Source organism: Macrosteles quadrilineatus, unplaced genomic scaffold (assembly GCF_028750875.1).
Source record: "Macrosteles quadrilineatus isolate MER2022 unplaced genomic scaffold, UCM_ALF_1.0 Scaffold_8__2_contigs__length_117827958, whole genome shotgun sequence".
Lineage (NCBI taxonomy): Eukaryota > Metazoa > Arthropoda > Insecta > Hemiptera > Cicadellidae > Macrosteles > Macrosteles quadrilineatus.
Window position 1 is genome coordinate 6,119,932 of NW_026542601.1, and position 17,401 is coordinate 6,137,332.

Here is a 17,401-nt window from a genome sequence, read left to right on the forward strand (position 1 = left end):
CCAATTTTGAACCATCGGTGAGCTATCTGGTCTTGCGGAAAAGTGCAGGGCTTCGGTACCCGAGGTTCCGGGCTCAAATAACACAAATTACCATTTTTTTGTCCTTGGACCCTAGGCACGAGCCTGGAATTATTTTTTCACATTACTTCAGGCTAGACCTAGGGGTTGCGGCATTATAACTTAGATATAATTCATTCGTGATTTGGCGGAATTTGAACTCGGGACCCCAGGAACCGAAGTTCCACGCTCTAACCACTAGACCAGCTCGCTCCCCAATTTTTGGTCTCGCAAATTACCTATGGATTTGATCTATTTGATGATGCCGTAACTCTCTAGGTCTAGCCTGAAGTAAGTGTGTGAACCAGACAACTACACTCCTTAACAAATCGTACAGCAATTGTATGGAGTTGCTTAACTGGAGGAACTCTTTCACTTTTAAATAAGCCGGATTGTGGCGCTCTCCCGCTATTATCCGGTAGCCCACAGTGTCACATTGCGTCACCAGGTGACAGCACCGCGCATCACCTGTATAGCGCATGTGCCGTTACCGCGCATGCGTTGTCCACCCCGCGCATGACGTCACAAGGCCGCGCATCTAGTCTGGCACGATGCACGACGCTGCTTTCAGATCATTCATGGCTGACCTCACCTCAGTGAGAATTATATCACTGCACAGATCGCAGCCTTATTTGGAGTGAGGTCATGTGTATGAATAATAGGCAGCAATAAAAAGTAAAAAATTAATAAATCGTTTTTCTTGAATTCCAAAATGCATCTGCAAAATCAACTAAGAGAAGTAATGATTAAGTAATGATTGTTAGGTACAACAAATGTTGTACCTAACAGTGAGGACAGGTGTACGTTAAAGAAATCAAACACAATGATTGAAGATTTTGTTATTACTGTATAAAATAAAGCCTTGGTTAGATGTTAACAAGTGTGCCACTTATGTTGTAGGCTATATTAATCAATTCTTCCCCAATGATTTGTTGTGAATCGTCAAGGAAGTCAGTTTTATCTAACATTTTAGGAAAATATTTAATACGTAGTTGAAAATAAAATAATAATTTCAATACATGCACAGAATAAATTTAAATTTAATGAAACTGTTCAATATTCAATAGAAGATACTTGGCTGCAAAAGATGACGAATTTGGAGATCGCTAAGACTTTAAACTATATTTAATATGGTCTTTCACTATTTATACAACGTAAAAGTCAATGATATGACTAAAATAAATTTTCAATAGGTTCTTAGAGTATTTACTATGTATTTCGCTAATAAAGTAGCATCCATCTTTAAGTGACAGGTTACATGGTGTAATATATTCGTCGAAGATTTCCAGCCTGCAGACGTCATCAGTTTTATTGCAAACCCAAAACAACAACGTGGAATAGAGGCATAAATTATACCTAAAAGGGTTTGAAATTTGATACCACACACAATGTCACATTCTGAGCTTCAGATAATAATGGATTTTTTTTACCGTGTTAGATTTTTTTAATAATGTAGATTTTTTTTATTAATGATAATGGACTTTGACTCATACTCAACGATGGTGTTGCAGGTTCTATTGGTAGTTTCATGCTTGTTGGCGGCGTGTATAGCAGAGCCTCCAGTAGGGGGCGGCTACCTACCCCCGGGGGGTGGAGGCTACAGGTTGGTGGTTTGTATTTCTACTCAGCCTATTTATGGTTATTATTTCTTTGTATGGTAATCAAATGTCGAGTCTAGCTTCACAAACCAAAACTATTTGATACCCTACGCATATGTTCAATGCAATCTTTATTTCAAATATTATTAATATCCTTTTACATTGAATAAGTCATATTTGCGTAAGTGTGTACCACGAAGTACATTGTCAAAAGGGCTTGTTGATGTTGTTTTTTTTTTATTACAAAAAAACTTAATAATTTTTGGCCTATATCATGATTTTGAGCTTATGCTAATTTTCTAGTGTGAACATTAGATTTGGCTATACATTTTTTCCATTACAATCGAATTAGTATACAGTTTTGTAGGTTATTCGAGGTTAAAGAACTTGATTTTATTGCAATAGCTATTAATTTTTTGTTGCAATTGTTCATCAGCTATTATTTTTTATATAATCATTTGTCATGTCGTCAGCTTTTTTGCACCTTTATGAGGGTTTCCTATGCCATTTTCATATCACAAAAACTACTAGCTTGACACAAGCAATAACACAATGTTTTATGTGACTGATAGTATTTTAAATATTTTTTCAGCACAAATATACTTTTTTCTGGGACGCTAGGCACGAGCCCGGGTTTCTTTCATATTTCTTTCATACTTCAGGCTATACCCAGAGGTCGCAGCATTATCACTTGGATTAATTCCTGTGATCAACCACTAAACCAGCTCGCTCTCTTAATATGATGTTGAAACTTAAATGTAATACTATAATATCAAACCAACTACATGATAATGACATCATTATGGTAAAAATTTCGTTTTTGTTTTACCCCGTTTTCTTCATTCCAGAAACGGTGGTGCCGGCTCCCCATCTGGAAGGTACGGCGTGCCTAACGGAGGCAACGGTGGTAGACCTTCCTTCCAATACGGATCGCCCGGAGCTGGAAGTGGATACAGAGGGGTCAATGGCTTTGGAGGCTCCAGTGGAAATGGCTACGCTTCTGGAAACGGTAATGGCCTCACGAGTGGAACTGGCTACCAAAGTGGCGGTTTTGGAGGCACAGCAGCCAATGGCCTTTCTAGTGGCAATGGGTATGCTGCTGGAAACGGAAATGGCTACGCTGGGGGAAATGGAAACGGTTATGCCAGTGGAAATGGCAATGGCTACGCTGGTGGTAATGGCAACGGCTACGCTGGTGGAAATGGCAACGGCTACGCTGGTGGAAATGGCAACGGCTACTCAAGTGGAAGTGGAAACGGGTACGCTGGAGGCAATGGAAACGGCTATGCTAGTGGAAGTGGAAACGGCTACACTGGTGGAAATGGAAACGGCTACTCTGGTGGAAATGGAAACGGTTACTCTGGTGGAAATGGAAACGGTTACTCAGGAGGAAATGGTTACAAAAATGGCAATGGACAGGATGACGACCAATCTGTAAGTATTTGTTTTACCAAAAATACGTTATGAATTTTTAAGAAGGATTAATATTAAATTATTAAAATTTAAACCCATATTTCATTCATTTTTGAATGTTTATTAAAATTAAATTATTGTTCAAGCCACGTACAATTAGACTGGAAAACACTTTTTAAGTAGCATTTTACTAAAAATTCTACACATACTTTCCTGTTGGTTCAATGTACAAATAAGTACAATATTCTTTTTTAACGTTACTTATCTTTTTTATTTCAGAGTAATTTTTCCAAATTAGTATGAATATTATTGCTTCTCATTTCAGTGTACAACGAAAAAACTATCGACATAGGAAATTAATTACATTGCAATTTCCTTTTGAGTTGGGCTCTGAATTCTGAAAATAAAACTAGTTTGTTGGAGATGCGCCTTGGGTTTGACGATACACTAACTTTCACCTTGATGTATAGCCTGGATGCGTTCTCCAGGAACTGGCAGTTGGAGATAAATCATTATTCACTCTCTTTACGAAAACGAATTTAGTATAAGCTACATAATTACATACGTAAAAACATTTTCAACTAAGCCTACTGAGTTATTTCGAATACAAACCCCGTCCAAACTTCTTAATGCTTTAATATTCTTTACCACCTGTTAATACACCCTTATTTATTTTATTACTATATGAAGCTATTTACAACTACGGACATATTTCTTTTACAAATACCCTTTACGATAGAATTAAAATGAGATTAGAGCAGTTATGCATTATCCCTAGAACTGGATTCATTTTGTCCATGAGTTTATATACAATTATTTCCACCTTGGGTCCATTTCGTTCCCTTATTGTGTATGTTCTATATTTATTTTGTGTTTTTCTTTTTTACGTAAATCTCTACAGTATTCTTTTTGCCTTCTAGCGTCAACCTTTTCATTGATAGCCTAATGTGAAATGACCTGGGAGCACTATAACCCCTCGTTTATCTAACTCATGTTCATGTTCCAGGAGCCCGCCAACTACGAGTTCTCCTACGACGTGTCAGCTCCGGAGTACGGTGTGGAATTTGGTCATCAGGAGCAGCGTCAGGATGAGGTTGCCCAGGGCAAATACTACGTGCTGCTGCCCGACGGCCGCACCCAGCAGGTCAGAGTTGCTTCAGCAATTCAGCATAATAAACAAACAGTAACGATTACAGCTGCTGTATGAACATCTATTTTGGTTACATAAAAATTGATAACTCTTGAAAACTATCTTCCTGGAAGGAAATTTGCTAAACATAATGATTTGGTGTTGTTTCGTGGTCACTTATTGAATATTTTAAGGGTTTGAGCTCAAAAGTCCCCATGAATTACCAGTAAAAGTTTAAGAGTGGATTAAACAATAATCATACTCCCTTATGAATGTATCATCCTATTGGATCAGCTGAAGCTGAAGGAAATTTCAATGTTACTTCCACTCGGTTCATACTAAGGGTGTCCTTTTTCACTATTTTTTTCTTGTTATTTTACATATCTTAGGAAGTTTTCGCCAAATAAAGCTATCTATAAATAAAAGCACGTCCTCTAGTTTGACAACCAATCAGTGTGTTTGGTATAAAGCGAAAATCACAAAATCTACCCTAATATAAGATATCAAACATTTTGTCGACACTAGCGCTCAACGTCACTAACATAAAACACATATAACCTGGCTTAGGATTAATATTCTACTAGTACTATTCAAAGTTACAACGGTTAAGGTTATTGAAACGTAATTCCTACTCATAATATTCATGGGTTGTCAGGTTCTATTTGCTGTGATCCCATTAAGTCATAAAAATTAAAGAGACATTACACTATCGTACGCCTAAAATGTACTGTAATTGTTTTTTGTTTGGCGTTTTATACTTAAAAGTAAAGTGGCTGAAGATTCTTAAATTAATTGAATACATGATTTACTTAATACTTTGCAGCATATACTTTGATCAATATGTGCTTACATAGAATATTTGTGACATTCAGGTTGAGTACACTGCAGATGAGGACGGTTATCATCCCATCATCACCTACAAAGAGAGTAGCAATGGAATTGGAGGAACTGGCAACGGTGGATACGGTGGCGGAAACGGAAACGGAGGCTACGGTGGAGGAAATGGCAACAGCGGCTATGCTGGTGGAAATGGCAACGGAGGATACTCTGGTGGAAACGGAAACGGTGGATACTCTGGTGGAAATGGCAACGGTGGATACTCTGGTGGAAATGGCAACGGTGGATACGGTGGTGGAAACGGCAGTGGTGGATTCGGTGGTGGAAACGGTGGCTACGCTGGAGGAAACGGCAACGGTGGTTATGCTGGTGGAAACGGCAACGGAGGCTACAGCGGTGGAAACGGAAGATTATCGGGAGGTAACGGAGGCTACTCTAACGGGAACGGATTTTCTTCCAACGGAGGATATAAATATTAACATAATATTGTGTACTCTCTTGTATATAGTCAACATTTGAGTTACGTTTAACTCAGGCTTTGCCATAATCTCATTTTGAAGTTACCATTAACTGTATATACATATTGTACAAAGTATTTTTTATTTGAATAAACGTGATATTTATTTATAACATATCTGTCTCATTTCCTTTATTGAATTTCTCTTAAGTATCCTGGTCAGTTTATCAGCGCTTTTCAGATTCAATGAAACCAATCTGTAAAACCTTATCAATAATTAGTTTTACCTTTATGGTGGATAACTGACGTTTTTTTACGTTACATTATTGCATGGCATAAACATGTTTTTAAATATTGTCTTTCATGATTTAATTTTTTACGCATAATTACAACAATTTATTTGCTTAACAATTATGGCAATGAATACAGTAGTAATATTCCACATCTTGCACATTCTTTCTCAGTAAAGTGCAGTCTAATTTAAAGCAAGACAAGATCCAAACTAGACTCTTGTGGTACGCCACTAACAAGTCGGGTCAAGACTAACCAAGATTGTTTGGCTTTACGGTATTTCGCACAAGTGAGAATCATTTTTCGAAATGAAATATTCCCGTAATTGCTTAATACCACTGACACTTTCCAGAACAGCTCTACTCTTGCTTCTAATCTATAAGAATACTAATGATATGTAAAAGGTTATTTTACACTTATTGTTTTACAAATAGTGAGGTTTGTAATCTCCTTAAAGTATATAAATTTTGTACAAACTCTTGCAATTAAGCAGTAAAATAAGCCTTCTATAACATTCCTAAAAGTGTTTATTTTGTTCTAGTTTAAAATAAATATATCATGTTTTGAATCTCTATATTTTGCAAATCACTATAAGACTAAGGGGGTTTTTGAGGACAAAGAGGTAAATAGTACTATGGTCGAGATAAGGAGATTTTTACATATAATTAATTAAATATATTTGAATTAATATAATATAAATATATAATTATATTATGTAATATGAATATATTTTATAATGAATAATATTATAAAAAATGAACTACCACATATTTATCAACAAACACATTTCAGAAAACATTAGTAGGGCCTATTAAAAAATATGTTCATATAATTTGTATTGATAGTGCATATATAATATCTCAATTATTGTATGTACTAAGATTAAAAACACAATAAAGCTTTAAATGAACACATTACAAAATGAAAATGATTTAAAAACTAAAAAAATATGTTTTAACTGTATTTTGTTTAACAACCCACCAAAAACTCTCTTGGTGAACAAAAAGGTAAAATCCGAATCAGAATCGCATACAGTACAATTAATTTAATGATCAGAAAACTAATTATCCGGAAATAGTCAACGAAATGCACAAATAATGTCATAGACATTAAATTTATTTATCTTAAACTTTATTTTACTTGTTAAGGCATATTTCAGGAGATTTAGTTATACTTTCTCCAAAGTATGTAAGAAGGCAACAGCACATAGATTGCGTAGCTTTAGGACATTTTTTGTAAATGAAGAATTTAACCTCATTACTCTTGCATTGACCAGTATAAGTCAACTGTCTTATTATTTTATCTTAACCTAAAAATAATTCCTTAATGAAAAAGATACATAATTTTACTGACCTTTCCCATCGCCAGGTCTAGACTTGTTACACAACTTGCGGACATTGGACTGAGGCTGAGGTCCAGATAATGTTAATGTTCCTACAAGATGGAACGGGCTACGTGTGAGGCTTAGATTGCCCAAATTAAGGAATAATGAAGACAGTTCATCATTAACTGCGCTGCTGGACCATCACAGCTTATTGGAGTGACGTCATTTAGCCTTAAGGTTAAAGTTTTAGGATTATTGTGGCTACATATTACACAAATAACGATAAACAAATGGATAGGGAATGTTTAAAGTAGTAGACTATTTTTCACCCTTATAGTTCAAGGTGTTAAATCCCTTTTTTGAAACGTTTGCATGTTATTTTTATTTAGTTATCCATGTATTCATTTTTAGAATCTACAAAACTCCATTTTTTAATTGATAAATCAAACGTTAGGGAAGGAATATTAGTAAAATTTTTTACTCAAAATGTTACGTACATTGTTTTGCAATGAGTAGGATATTTGTGTTGGCGATGTATACGACCTAAATTCCGAAGTACACATTGCTCACCAATCTTTGAACTGAATAGAGATTATTTTCATCGTCACCCATCAATTTATATTTGTTATCGAGTTGTATAACTCAATTTACAGCGTGTTTCACCAATGTATGTAACTCAATACATACATTCTAATTCATTTTGTATTACACTTTAAAAACTTATATTGCTATTATACTTTGCTTTCCCTTCCCTAATCCTTATGTACTGTTCACATACATATCGTGAATGTCAACTAAGTAATGCGAAAATTGCAGCTAAATATCTCTCAATAAACTAAAATAATTGTGTAACATTATATTAAAATGCAACAAAGAGTATTTAACCCAAATACAGAATAAGAAAGATATTTGAGTGGAATGGAAACTGGTGTCTTGTTTAGTTTTACCAATTACTAATACTAACTATTTTTTTTTATTATTTATTAAGGTACCAATGATCAAGATCAAATAGGTACACTTTCGAGCTATACAACAAGAGTTCCACTTTTCTCAATATCGAGCCGGAGATCTTCTGGAACCCCCCATAACTCCTGTAGTTCAGCTACTTGAAAATTGATGATAGTCAAAGCCTTCTTTAAATTACCCGCCATTTTCTGTGACACTTCCTATTTCGCAGTATGTGGCTGGGTTACGAGTTGATATGAGTCTGGGTTACACAATTGACTATATACACTCGAACAAATTTGATGCGAGGTCCACGGACGTACAAGTCATCTACAGAACCAACTGTGGAAGTCATTCCATCATAGTCATAGACTTATTTGTTATACATACTTAAGGTTATACATCAAGTATAATTGTAAATTAACAGTTGAATAATAGTGCAGCTTCGCCTCATTTTTCTTGTTCGCTGTTACAAAACTTATATCTGGAGGAGTTGCAGCAGGAAAAATAAATCTAGTAATATTTAGATGGAGGGTATCATGAATTAAGGGCATTGGTTATTTCTGTGTTAATTGTCCCTCCTTCTTCTCTTTTCAAACCCTTGCAAATGTACATTTTCCAAGGTTATTTTTTAAAGTATTGCTCCATTTATTAATAACATACCGGTTGAGTTGAATAAAACTACTACTGTATATTTAAAATTAAACGTTCTACAGTATTTATAATACAACATGATACATGATAAAAAGGTATCGTGAAGGCTTAAAACTATAGTTTTTGTTATTTTTTCTAGAAATTATTTAGATATATATATTTTTTATTATATCTATTTTTCCTACGGCAGTGGCATTTTTACCCTAGCCTTTTTACCATTCAAATGTCGAAAATTTGGTCGATAGCATTATAATTGCAAGTCCCAATGGCAAATTCCAGTTGATCTCGCGGAATCGAATCAGCGACCCTCAGATTTAAGGTGAGCATAACCACTTGGTAAATAATAAAATAAATGCATACAAATAAATCAATCTAGCAATCTTCAATTTGCACCAAAAGAGAAAGGGCATTAAAGAAGATGACCAGTCGCGTTATGGCTTTAAATCTTCAGATCTTAAAAGGTAAACGAAAGCTGTGAATGGATGAGACAAGCTGTTTTAAACAACAGTCAAACATATGTAGATGAAAGGTAATGCAGAACGGTCGGTAGTCTTTGTAGATGAGTGATCGTGTATTGTTAATAAACAACATGTGATTCAACAAATGCTGCTAACCATTAGGAGTATTAGGGACTTATAACTGTGCTATTAGTCACTCTTACCTCGCTGCCGTTCAGAACTAAGTCATCTACTTAAAAATATAAATATGTATGGACATATAATACTCAACTGGACCAATTAGTCTGAAACGAGAGCTCGCCCCGTAGTCGAAAACTCGACCAAAAGTATGTATTGTGCAAACTTTTCTATTTTCACCCCATACTGTAAATAAAATGTGTGATAGGAATTTCTTCCATTTGTTTTGATTTTCTGTTTATATTTTGTTGTTACTTTGTCACCAACATCGCAACCCATAAAGTCCATGTAATTTTTTTAAAACTTTAAATTGATTTTTATTCTTATTTTTGAGCATATTTTAATTTAAAAAAGGGAATCTGCACATCTACAGGTAAATATCTTTCATTTGGTACCAACCGCGTGTAATTCGGTCCAGTAGTATAGTCATGCTAACTGTCATAAGTTTTGCAAAAGTTTTTTAGTATATAAGATTGTACACAAAGCTTACAGTTGTAAAATAATATAGTGTGTGTCTATTCTGGTTACTATAACGACATGGTCTTTTTAGCCTAAAACAAGATGGCAACACTACTAATTCTATCAGCCAGCATTGACGCTGCATGACGCAGTGTTTATTTTATAGTTTAACGCGGGGTAGCGGATTTTTATCCCCCTGGAATTTTACCCCCTGGGCAAACGTGACGTCACAAACCAGGGGGTAAAATTCCGGCCGCGAACTTTTGAGTTTCGCGACATCAGCTCGATGGATTAAACGCGGAATTAAACATATATTTTCACGGTTGTGAGTTTAATCAGAACACATCAAATTATAAAAACCTAGAATGTACGGCCCGGATTTTTAACCCCGGAATTTTACCCCCGGAATTTTACCCCCGGAATTTTACCCCCCGGAATTTTACCCCCCGGAATTTTACCCCCTGGTCAGATATAAATTAGTGAGAATGATTAATTATCGTCATTCAGTTTTAATTTAATGGTAAACATTTTATTATTAAGTAGCCTATCTTAATTTATATGTAACATTAACTAATCGAACAGGGTTTTAATATTAATTTTGAGATTCGAGTGTCAGGATTCAATCTTTGAAGCCAGCTGTTGGTTAATATGATCAAAATAAAACAGCGAATTCTGTTTACTTAGTTGAGATTACAAAATAAATAAATAAAGATAGGCTACTAAATAATGAAATGTTTACAATTAATTAAAAACAGAAATAAGAAAATCAATCATTCAATTTCTAAAATCAGCCAGGGGGTAAAATTCCGGGGGGTAAAATTCCGGGGGTAAAATTCCGGGGGTAAAAATCCGGCCCGTACATCTTCAGTTGCCTAAACGCTAGTTATATGGACAGGGGGTAAAATTCCGGTTTTTATCGCTAATCTAATTAATCATGCTCTGACTAATTTCATTAGACTTCCAAATCCGCGGGGGTAAAATTCCGGCCGCGAACAAACTTTTGGCCACTCAGGTTACTACGTCATAGTGACGTCAGCTTTGCCCAGGGGGTAAAATTCCGGGGGGATAAAATTCCGGCGACCCTTTAACGCTTTGGACTTAAATTAACCTTAAGCTCTTGTTGAGAGTTAACATAAATATTACAAACCAATAAGTTAAATGATATTCATATGTTGATTCATTATGTTTGTGAAATTTCATTCAGACTTAAATATTTGTGTTACCATTTTATTAAGGGTGTGATATGTTTGTGATACAATTACATTCAGCATTTTATTTGTGAACTTGTTGAATTACATAATAAAGGTTCACTTGCATATGAAGTTACCCATCATGTATATGCTTTATAGTACCTTAAGGAAAATATAATGTGTAACACGAGTTGCGCACTAGTTGCATAAATAACTACTATTGGGAAGCTAAATAGAAGATCTATTTTGAGTCGTGATTTTTAAATAGTGTTAATTAGTCTCTATGGTAATAAGGCCCCACTATGTTTACAATGTACCGTTAAGATATTTGTTTACATTTCGATAAAACTTTAAGTTTAACTATAAATTTCAGTCTAGGAAATGAACAAGCTAAATCACGAATGGCTTTTAGTTTATGGATTTCTCCAACAGATAAAATTATCCTCACAAACATTTTTATAGTGTTTTTTTATATATGTTAGCATCTAGTAATCTTTGAATAAAATCAGCTTGTTCATCTTATTATCTCCTCAAGAATAGGTCCTAGGAGCCATAACCTTTCGTATGGCGAGGTTATCTACGCCAACCTGCTACCCTCAACACGACAAAATTACCGAAGGTCCATTCATATTGCACCGATAGCCTCTCTCTAGGAATCTGCCTTATCAAATCGAGAACGCCTCGATTAGAAACCCTCCAGGCTAGTGTGATGTTACTCCGTTCACTTTAATCTAGACGATCTTATCGACTACGTATTTAACCTCTTTTCGAATCTTTATTCCAAAAACAATGCGCTTACCGTTCTTAAATGGTAAGATCGGTTGTTCAAGAGGTGAAGCGGTATCTCAGTTAGCTTGACGGGACTGCAGAACCAAGTTATGGATGTTATGCTTTCACGTGCTGGTATCGTCAATATTTTATCAGTGCAGTTCAGTTATCTTATAGGCCCACTCTGGTCAGGAAAATCCTAAATAAATTATTAATATGCAACCATGTGTCTTGAAAACCTTTTTTTCTCAGCTCGTGTGAATCGCAGGGAATATCTATGAATAGTATAGAAAGATATTTCTTGAAGATGTGCAGAATATGTATTAAAAAAAATAAATTAAAAAAAATCATCATGAAGTTATAGGTTGCCATGCTGGTGACGAAATATCAACGAAATATAAGCAGAAAATCAAAACAACTGGATTAATTCCAAAGACATATTTTATTTACATTACATATTTTGGTCGAGTTTTCGACCACTGGACGACCTCTAGTTTAAGCAAAGAGGTCGCAAATCAATTAAAAATAAATCAACCATTATTCGTTTGTCGTATTTTCCTATGTTACGACTTTAGGATTAATTTTAAGTGCAATGTATTATCGTACACACAGTTTTTATTTAAGGTAAATTAGAAATTTTTTCAAATACCAACCGTTGTGTATTTGTACTATGTATGAAACCTTTCGCATTCTATTGACGTGTGAACGTAATTCTGTGAGCCAGTCACAGAATGAGCGTCTAAATTTTTATTTTATACAATTTTTTGTTGCTGACCAGGTTGATGGATCATAAAAGTTACTATAGTTCACCATTAGTCATCATCTAACTTTGACTTGGTAAAAAGGTTTGTGTACTCGACAGAATTTAGTAATAAGATCAGTGCAATCTGTAGGTGGCTCACATCAATTACGACGATTTTGATGAAATTCCTGGTTACAAATTTAACATGGGGATGGAATGTCTAATCGAGAAAGACCTGTGCAGCTGTGTACACCAAAAACACATTGACATTTCAGTTTAAATTCACCTGTCGTCTGGTGTCTGGTGGTGTTCGCTGCGGTCTGTGTGATGATAAGTGCCATTTTATCCTTCACCTTACCGTACAAGACTGCACGTGATGTGTTTGACACAATTGGTCAATAATTTACCTCGTAAAGCCAGTTATGGAGTTCCATGGTTTTATTGTGTTTGGTTTCTTACAAAAAGAGCAATTTGGGTGGGCTTAGAATTTGGTGGGTCTTGTATAGTTTTTACTTAGACATTTAATTACATGTTTCAATGACCACAATGGTTGTTAGGAAAACATATATGGTGCAATGTCACTATCGGTACTTTGTATAATTTTAGATTGTTCTTTACTATAAATATAATATACAATATATAAATTCAATACCGTGAAATAGACACTCCATCCTCGTGTAAAAATCGTAGGCAGTTTAAAAACGATTTTTAGACATTATCTTAAGTGTAGGTAGGACCACCATCTTGGATTTTCCGCCCATAACGGCAATTTTAATGGATGAAGCATATTCGGCATTGTTTATTGATATAAAAAGTTAGTTGCGAAGTATCTAATTTTAAAGCTATTGAAACCACGTATGTGATTTGCTATGAACTTTTAAAATTATAATTGTTATTATTTCGTCAGAATATGTACATAAATATTTTGACTTAAACTATGATTTTTTCAACCTCTAAACAAAAGTTTTTAAAATCCGATGAGCAGTTCACAGGAGAAAAAATATTTAAGTTTCTCGTGGCTATAGGAGGTATTTCTCCCATGAATAATATTTTCCTTACCCACAAGACTTCTACTCAACTAGACTACAAATTGTAGTGGACGAGCCACTGGGTCCCATTATCACATTGCATGAAACCATTGAGATTTGAACCTCAGATCTTCAGGATGGAAGATAATTGATATAACCATTGCTCCGGCTGAGACAATTCATAAAATAAAGCCTACGTGTAGGCAATATTCTCAAATATTTATAAGATCAAACTTCTTTTGAGTCCTTAGGCAACTTTTACATTGATTTGTCTACACACTCAAACCTGTGTCTGCAATTGCGAGAATAATTTGAAAATCCACTTTACGCACTCCGCCACACCAACTCATTTCCTTCGGTAATCAACCAATACCACCCAATATGGGATGCGATAGTTGATTCTCGAGTCTATTGATCACATGTTTACATCTACGCATATGCGACATACTAATTGCCTGCGCATCTTCCCTTTGGCCTAATTCCTACATGATTAAGAGTTGTTGATGGACCACCGAGTAAATTGAGCCGTGAAGGTTTTCGAGTTTGGTTCTGAAAGACCCGGTTTTGGGACGTGTGCCTCCAGGCGGGTGAGCTCATCCTCGCACCCACACTCATCGCCGCCGACCTCATTGTGTTGGTCGATGGAAATTAAATCGTGATCATTGTCATTACGTCGTGGATGTTCAATGTATGCGGAGAATGTTCATTGCTGTCACTAGGTGTCAAAAATGTTAGCGTTCGTCTGGTAATAAGTTTAGGTAAGTAGATTGTCGTTGTGGATGGCTAGCTGAATTCACGTTTAGAGTCTTATTATTCTGATCTGTATTTATTTCTGAAGTAGAATGTGCTGATGTTAAGTTTGGTCATCATACTTATTTCATTCCTAATATGAATGGTCTAAAATTCACGATTTTAGATGTTGTTGTAGTATTGGTTATTAGATTTATTACTTGATAAGTCCAACTATAACTTTTCAGTTTCTAATTTCATCTTTTAGCACAATTAGTTTTTAACAGACATAGAACTTTATGATGATCGTGTTTTGGACAGAAGTAAGTTACTTTGGATATATAATAGTTTGCACTGAATTAAAAAAGAATAATGAAACGAACGCACAGTATAAGGAAGTGAGTGGGCGAACCTTATTCATATAATAGATTAACTCAACCCATACTTTCAATCAGAGTGAGAGCAGAGAAGAAATTACATTATATATTACTTTAAGGGTAGTATGCTGTAAAATGGGTTAACTATATTTTAAAAGATGATATAGCTTTTTGCCCATTGTATGCTGTCTAAGAAAGTATATACGTTTTTGCGTTACTCACATATTAACAGCTAAATAAAAATACATAATGTTTACACCTACTTAGTGCCATGTTTGGATTACATATCCCAAAAGTTAAGTATTTAAGTGTTTAGGCACAGTTTTAGAGAACACCAATAGGACTAGCGTCTTGAAATTTCCACTAGTTGTTCGTCGTAGAGAAAAATGATGAATATGTAATATTATCCACAGCTTCAAAGGTGTAATTAATTTCTATTTAACGGTTGTTAATAAAATTGAAGTATAACATAGTTTTAGTAACAGCCAATCACATTTACATAGCGTAGTATGACATTGCCTAATCAAAGGCTTTCAGTAACAAAATGTATTGAATCCAAATTATAAACTGCCATGGGCCAGCGAAACGGGAGGGAAACCAAGATTAGTTACAAAAACATTGGCCTTGTGAATAACACCAATACCTAACACCCTATTTCCATGTGGGTGGTATACATGAAGATCAGTATCTATATGCACTCTGGCATGTGCAAGTTAATGCTTTGAGTTATCTCAAAAACGATAATAATATAAACTCCATGGCTCTACACAGTTTTAGGAATTATCCTCAGTGGTCTGTTTTGAAGTAGTATACAGTATACAGTAAAATCCAAAACTGAATGTAATTCTCATAACATGATCAAAATCACCCTGACCGACTGAGCTACACCTATGTAGTATTTTAATGTAGATCAGTTGGATCCTTTTTCGTATGAAAAGGTATTTCAGAAACCACAGTCGAAATATGGGGAACACAATTTAAATGGCGCCTCTTAAGATACTTTAGATATTATCTGACATATTACATCACGATATGCATTAAAACAAAGTTTTTACTACCTTTTTGAATACAGAATTTAATCCCATCCTCACATGAAAACAGACCTAAACTATAATACGATAAGTACCCAAACGCACCAAGGCTTAAAAAACATAATAAGATAGGTACCCAAACGCAGCCAAAGCTTAAAAATATATTAAGATAAGTACCCAAACGCAGCCAAAGCTTAAAAATATATTAAGATAAGTACCCAAACGCAGCCAAAGCTTAAAAATATATTAAGATAAGTACCCAAACGCAGCCAAAGCTTAAATAACATAATAAGATAAGTACCCAAACGCAGCCAAATCTTAAAAAACACAATAAGATAAGTACCCAAACGCAGCCAAAGCTTAAAAAAAATCACAATACGATAAGTACCCAAACGCAGCCAAAGCTTAAAAAACACAATAAGATAAGTACCCAAACGCAGCCAAAGCTTAAAAAAATCACAATAAGATAAGTACCCAAACGCAGCCAAAGCTTAAAAATATATTAAGATAAGTACCCAAACGCAGCCAAAGCTTAAATAACATAATAAGATAAGTACCCAAACGCAGCCAAATCTTAAAAAACACAATAAGATAAGTACCCAAACGCAGCCAAAGCTTAAAAAAAATCACAATACGATAAGTACCCAAACGCAGCCAAAGCTTAAATAACATAATAAGATAAGTACCCAAACGCAGCCAAAGCTTAAAAAACACAATAAGATAAGTACCCAAACGCAGCCAAAGCTTAAAAAAATCACAATAAGATAAGTACCCAAACGCAGCCAAAGCTTAAAAAATAATAAGATAAGTACCAAAATGCAGCCAAAGCTTAAAAAAACAAAATAAGGTAAGTACCCTAACGCATCCAAAGCTTTAAAAAACATAATAATATAAGTACCCAAAAGCAGCAAGAGCTTAAAAAATCAGAATAAGATAAGCACCCAAACAAAGCCAAAGCTTAAAACAACATAATAAGATAAGTACCCAAACGCATCCAAACCTTAAAACCATAAGATAAGTACCCAAACGCAGCCAAAGCTTAAAAAACATAATACGATAATTACCCAAACGCATCCAAACCTTAAAATAGACATAATAAGATAAATACCAAAACGCAGCCAAAGCTTAAATAACATAATAAGATAAGAACCCAAACGTAGCCAATGCTTAAAAATTCACTGAAAATCACACTATACATAGAACTGCATCGAAATCACACTACCTATCTAAAAACACACTAACGGATTGTATATTGATGTAAGTTAGTAAGTAGATCTAGTACTTTTCAACAAAATGCCCACATTACATTCCTAAGCATCGGATCGTCAGCTACACCCATGGGTTGTATATTGATATAAGTTAGTAAGTAGATCTAGTACTTTTCAACAAAATGCCACATAACATTCCTAAGCATCGGATCGTCAGCTACACCCATGGGTTGTATATTGATGTAAGTTAGTAAGTAGATCTACAAAATGCCCACATAACATTCCTAAGCATCGCATCGTCAGCTACACCCATGGGTTGTATATTGATGTAAGTTAGTAAGTAGATCTAGTACTTCCAACAAAATGCCCACATTACATTCCTAAGCATCGGATCGTCAGCTACACCCATGGGTTGTATATTGATGTAGGTCAGTACGGAGGGACATCAATTACTGTAGCAGGTCCGGCGGATCGTATATAGCGCGCCCTGGCGGGAAAGGCTTCATTCTGCCCGCGCATCCGCTCCTAG

General features: G+C 35.1%; 1 protein-coding gene across 1 annotated transcript; it reads left to right on the forward strand.

Moving 5' to 3' along the window:
* The first annotated feature begins 608 nt into the window (after positions 1–608).
* LOC128999523 (pro-resilin-like) lies at positions 609–5,657 on the forward strand. The gene is made up of 5 exons (XM_054426089.1): positions 609–653; positions 1,569–1,660; positions 2,504–3,089; positions 4,075–4,212; positions 5,070–5,657. The coding sequence occupies exons 1-5, from the start codon at positions 609–611 to the stop codon at positions 5,511–5,513; spliced, it is 1,305 nt and encodes a 434-aa protein (XP_054282064.1). The 3' UTR covers positions 5,514–5,657.
* The last annotated feature ends 11,744 nt before the right edge of the window (positions 5,658–17,401 follow it).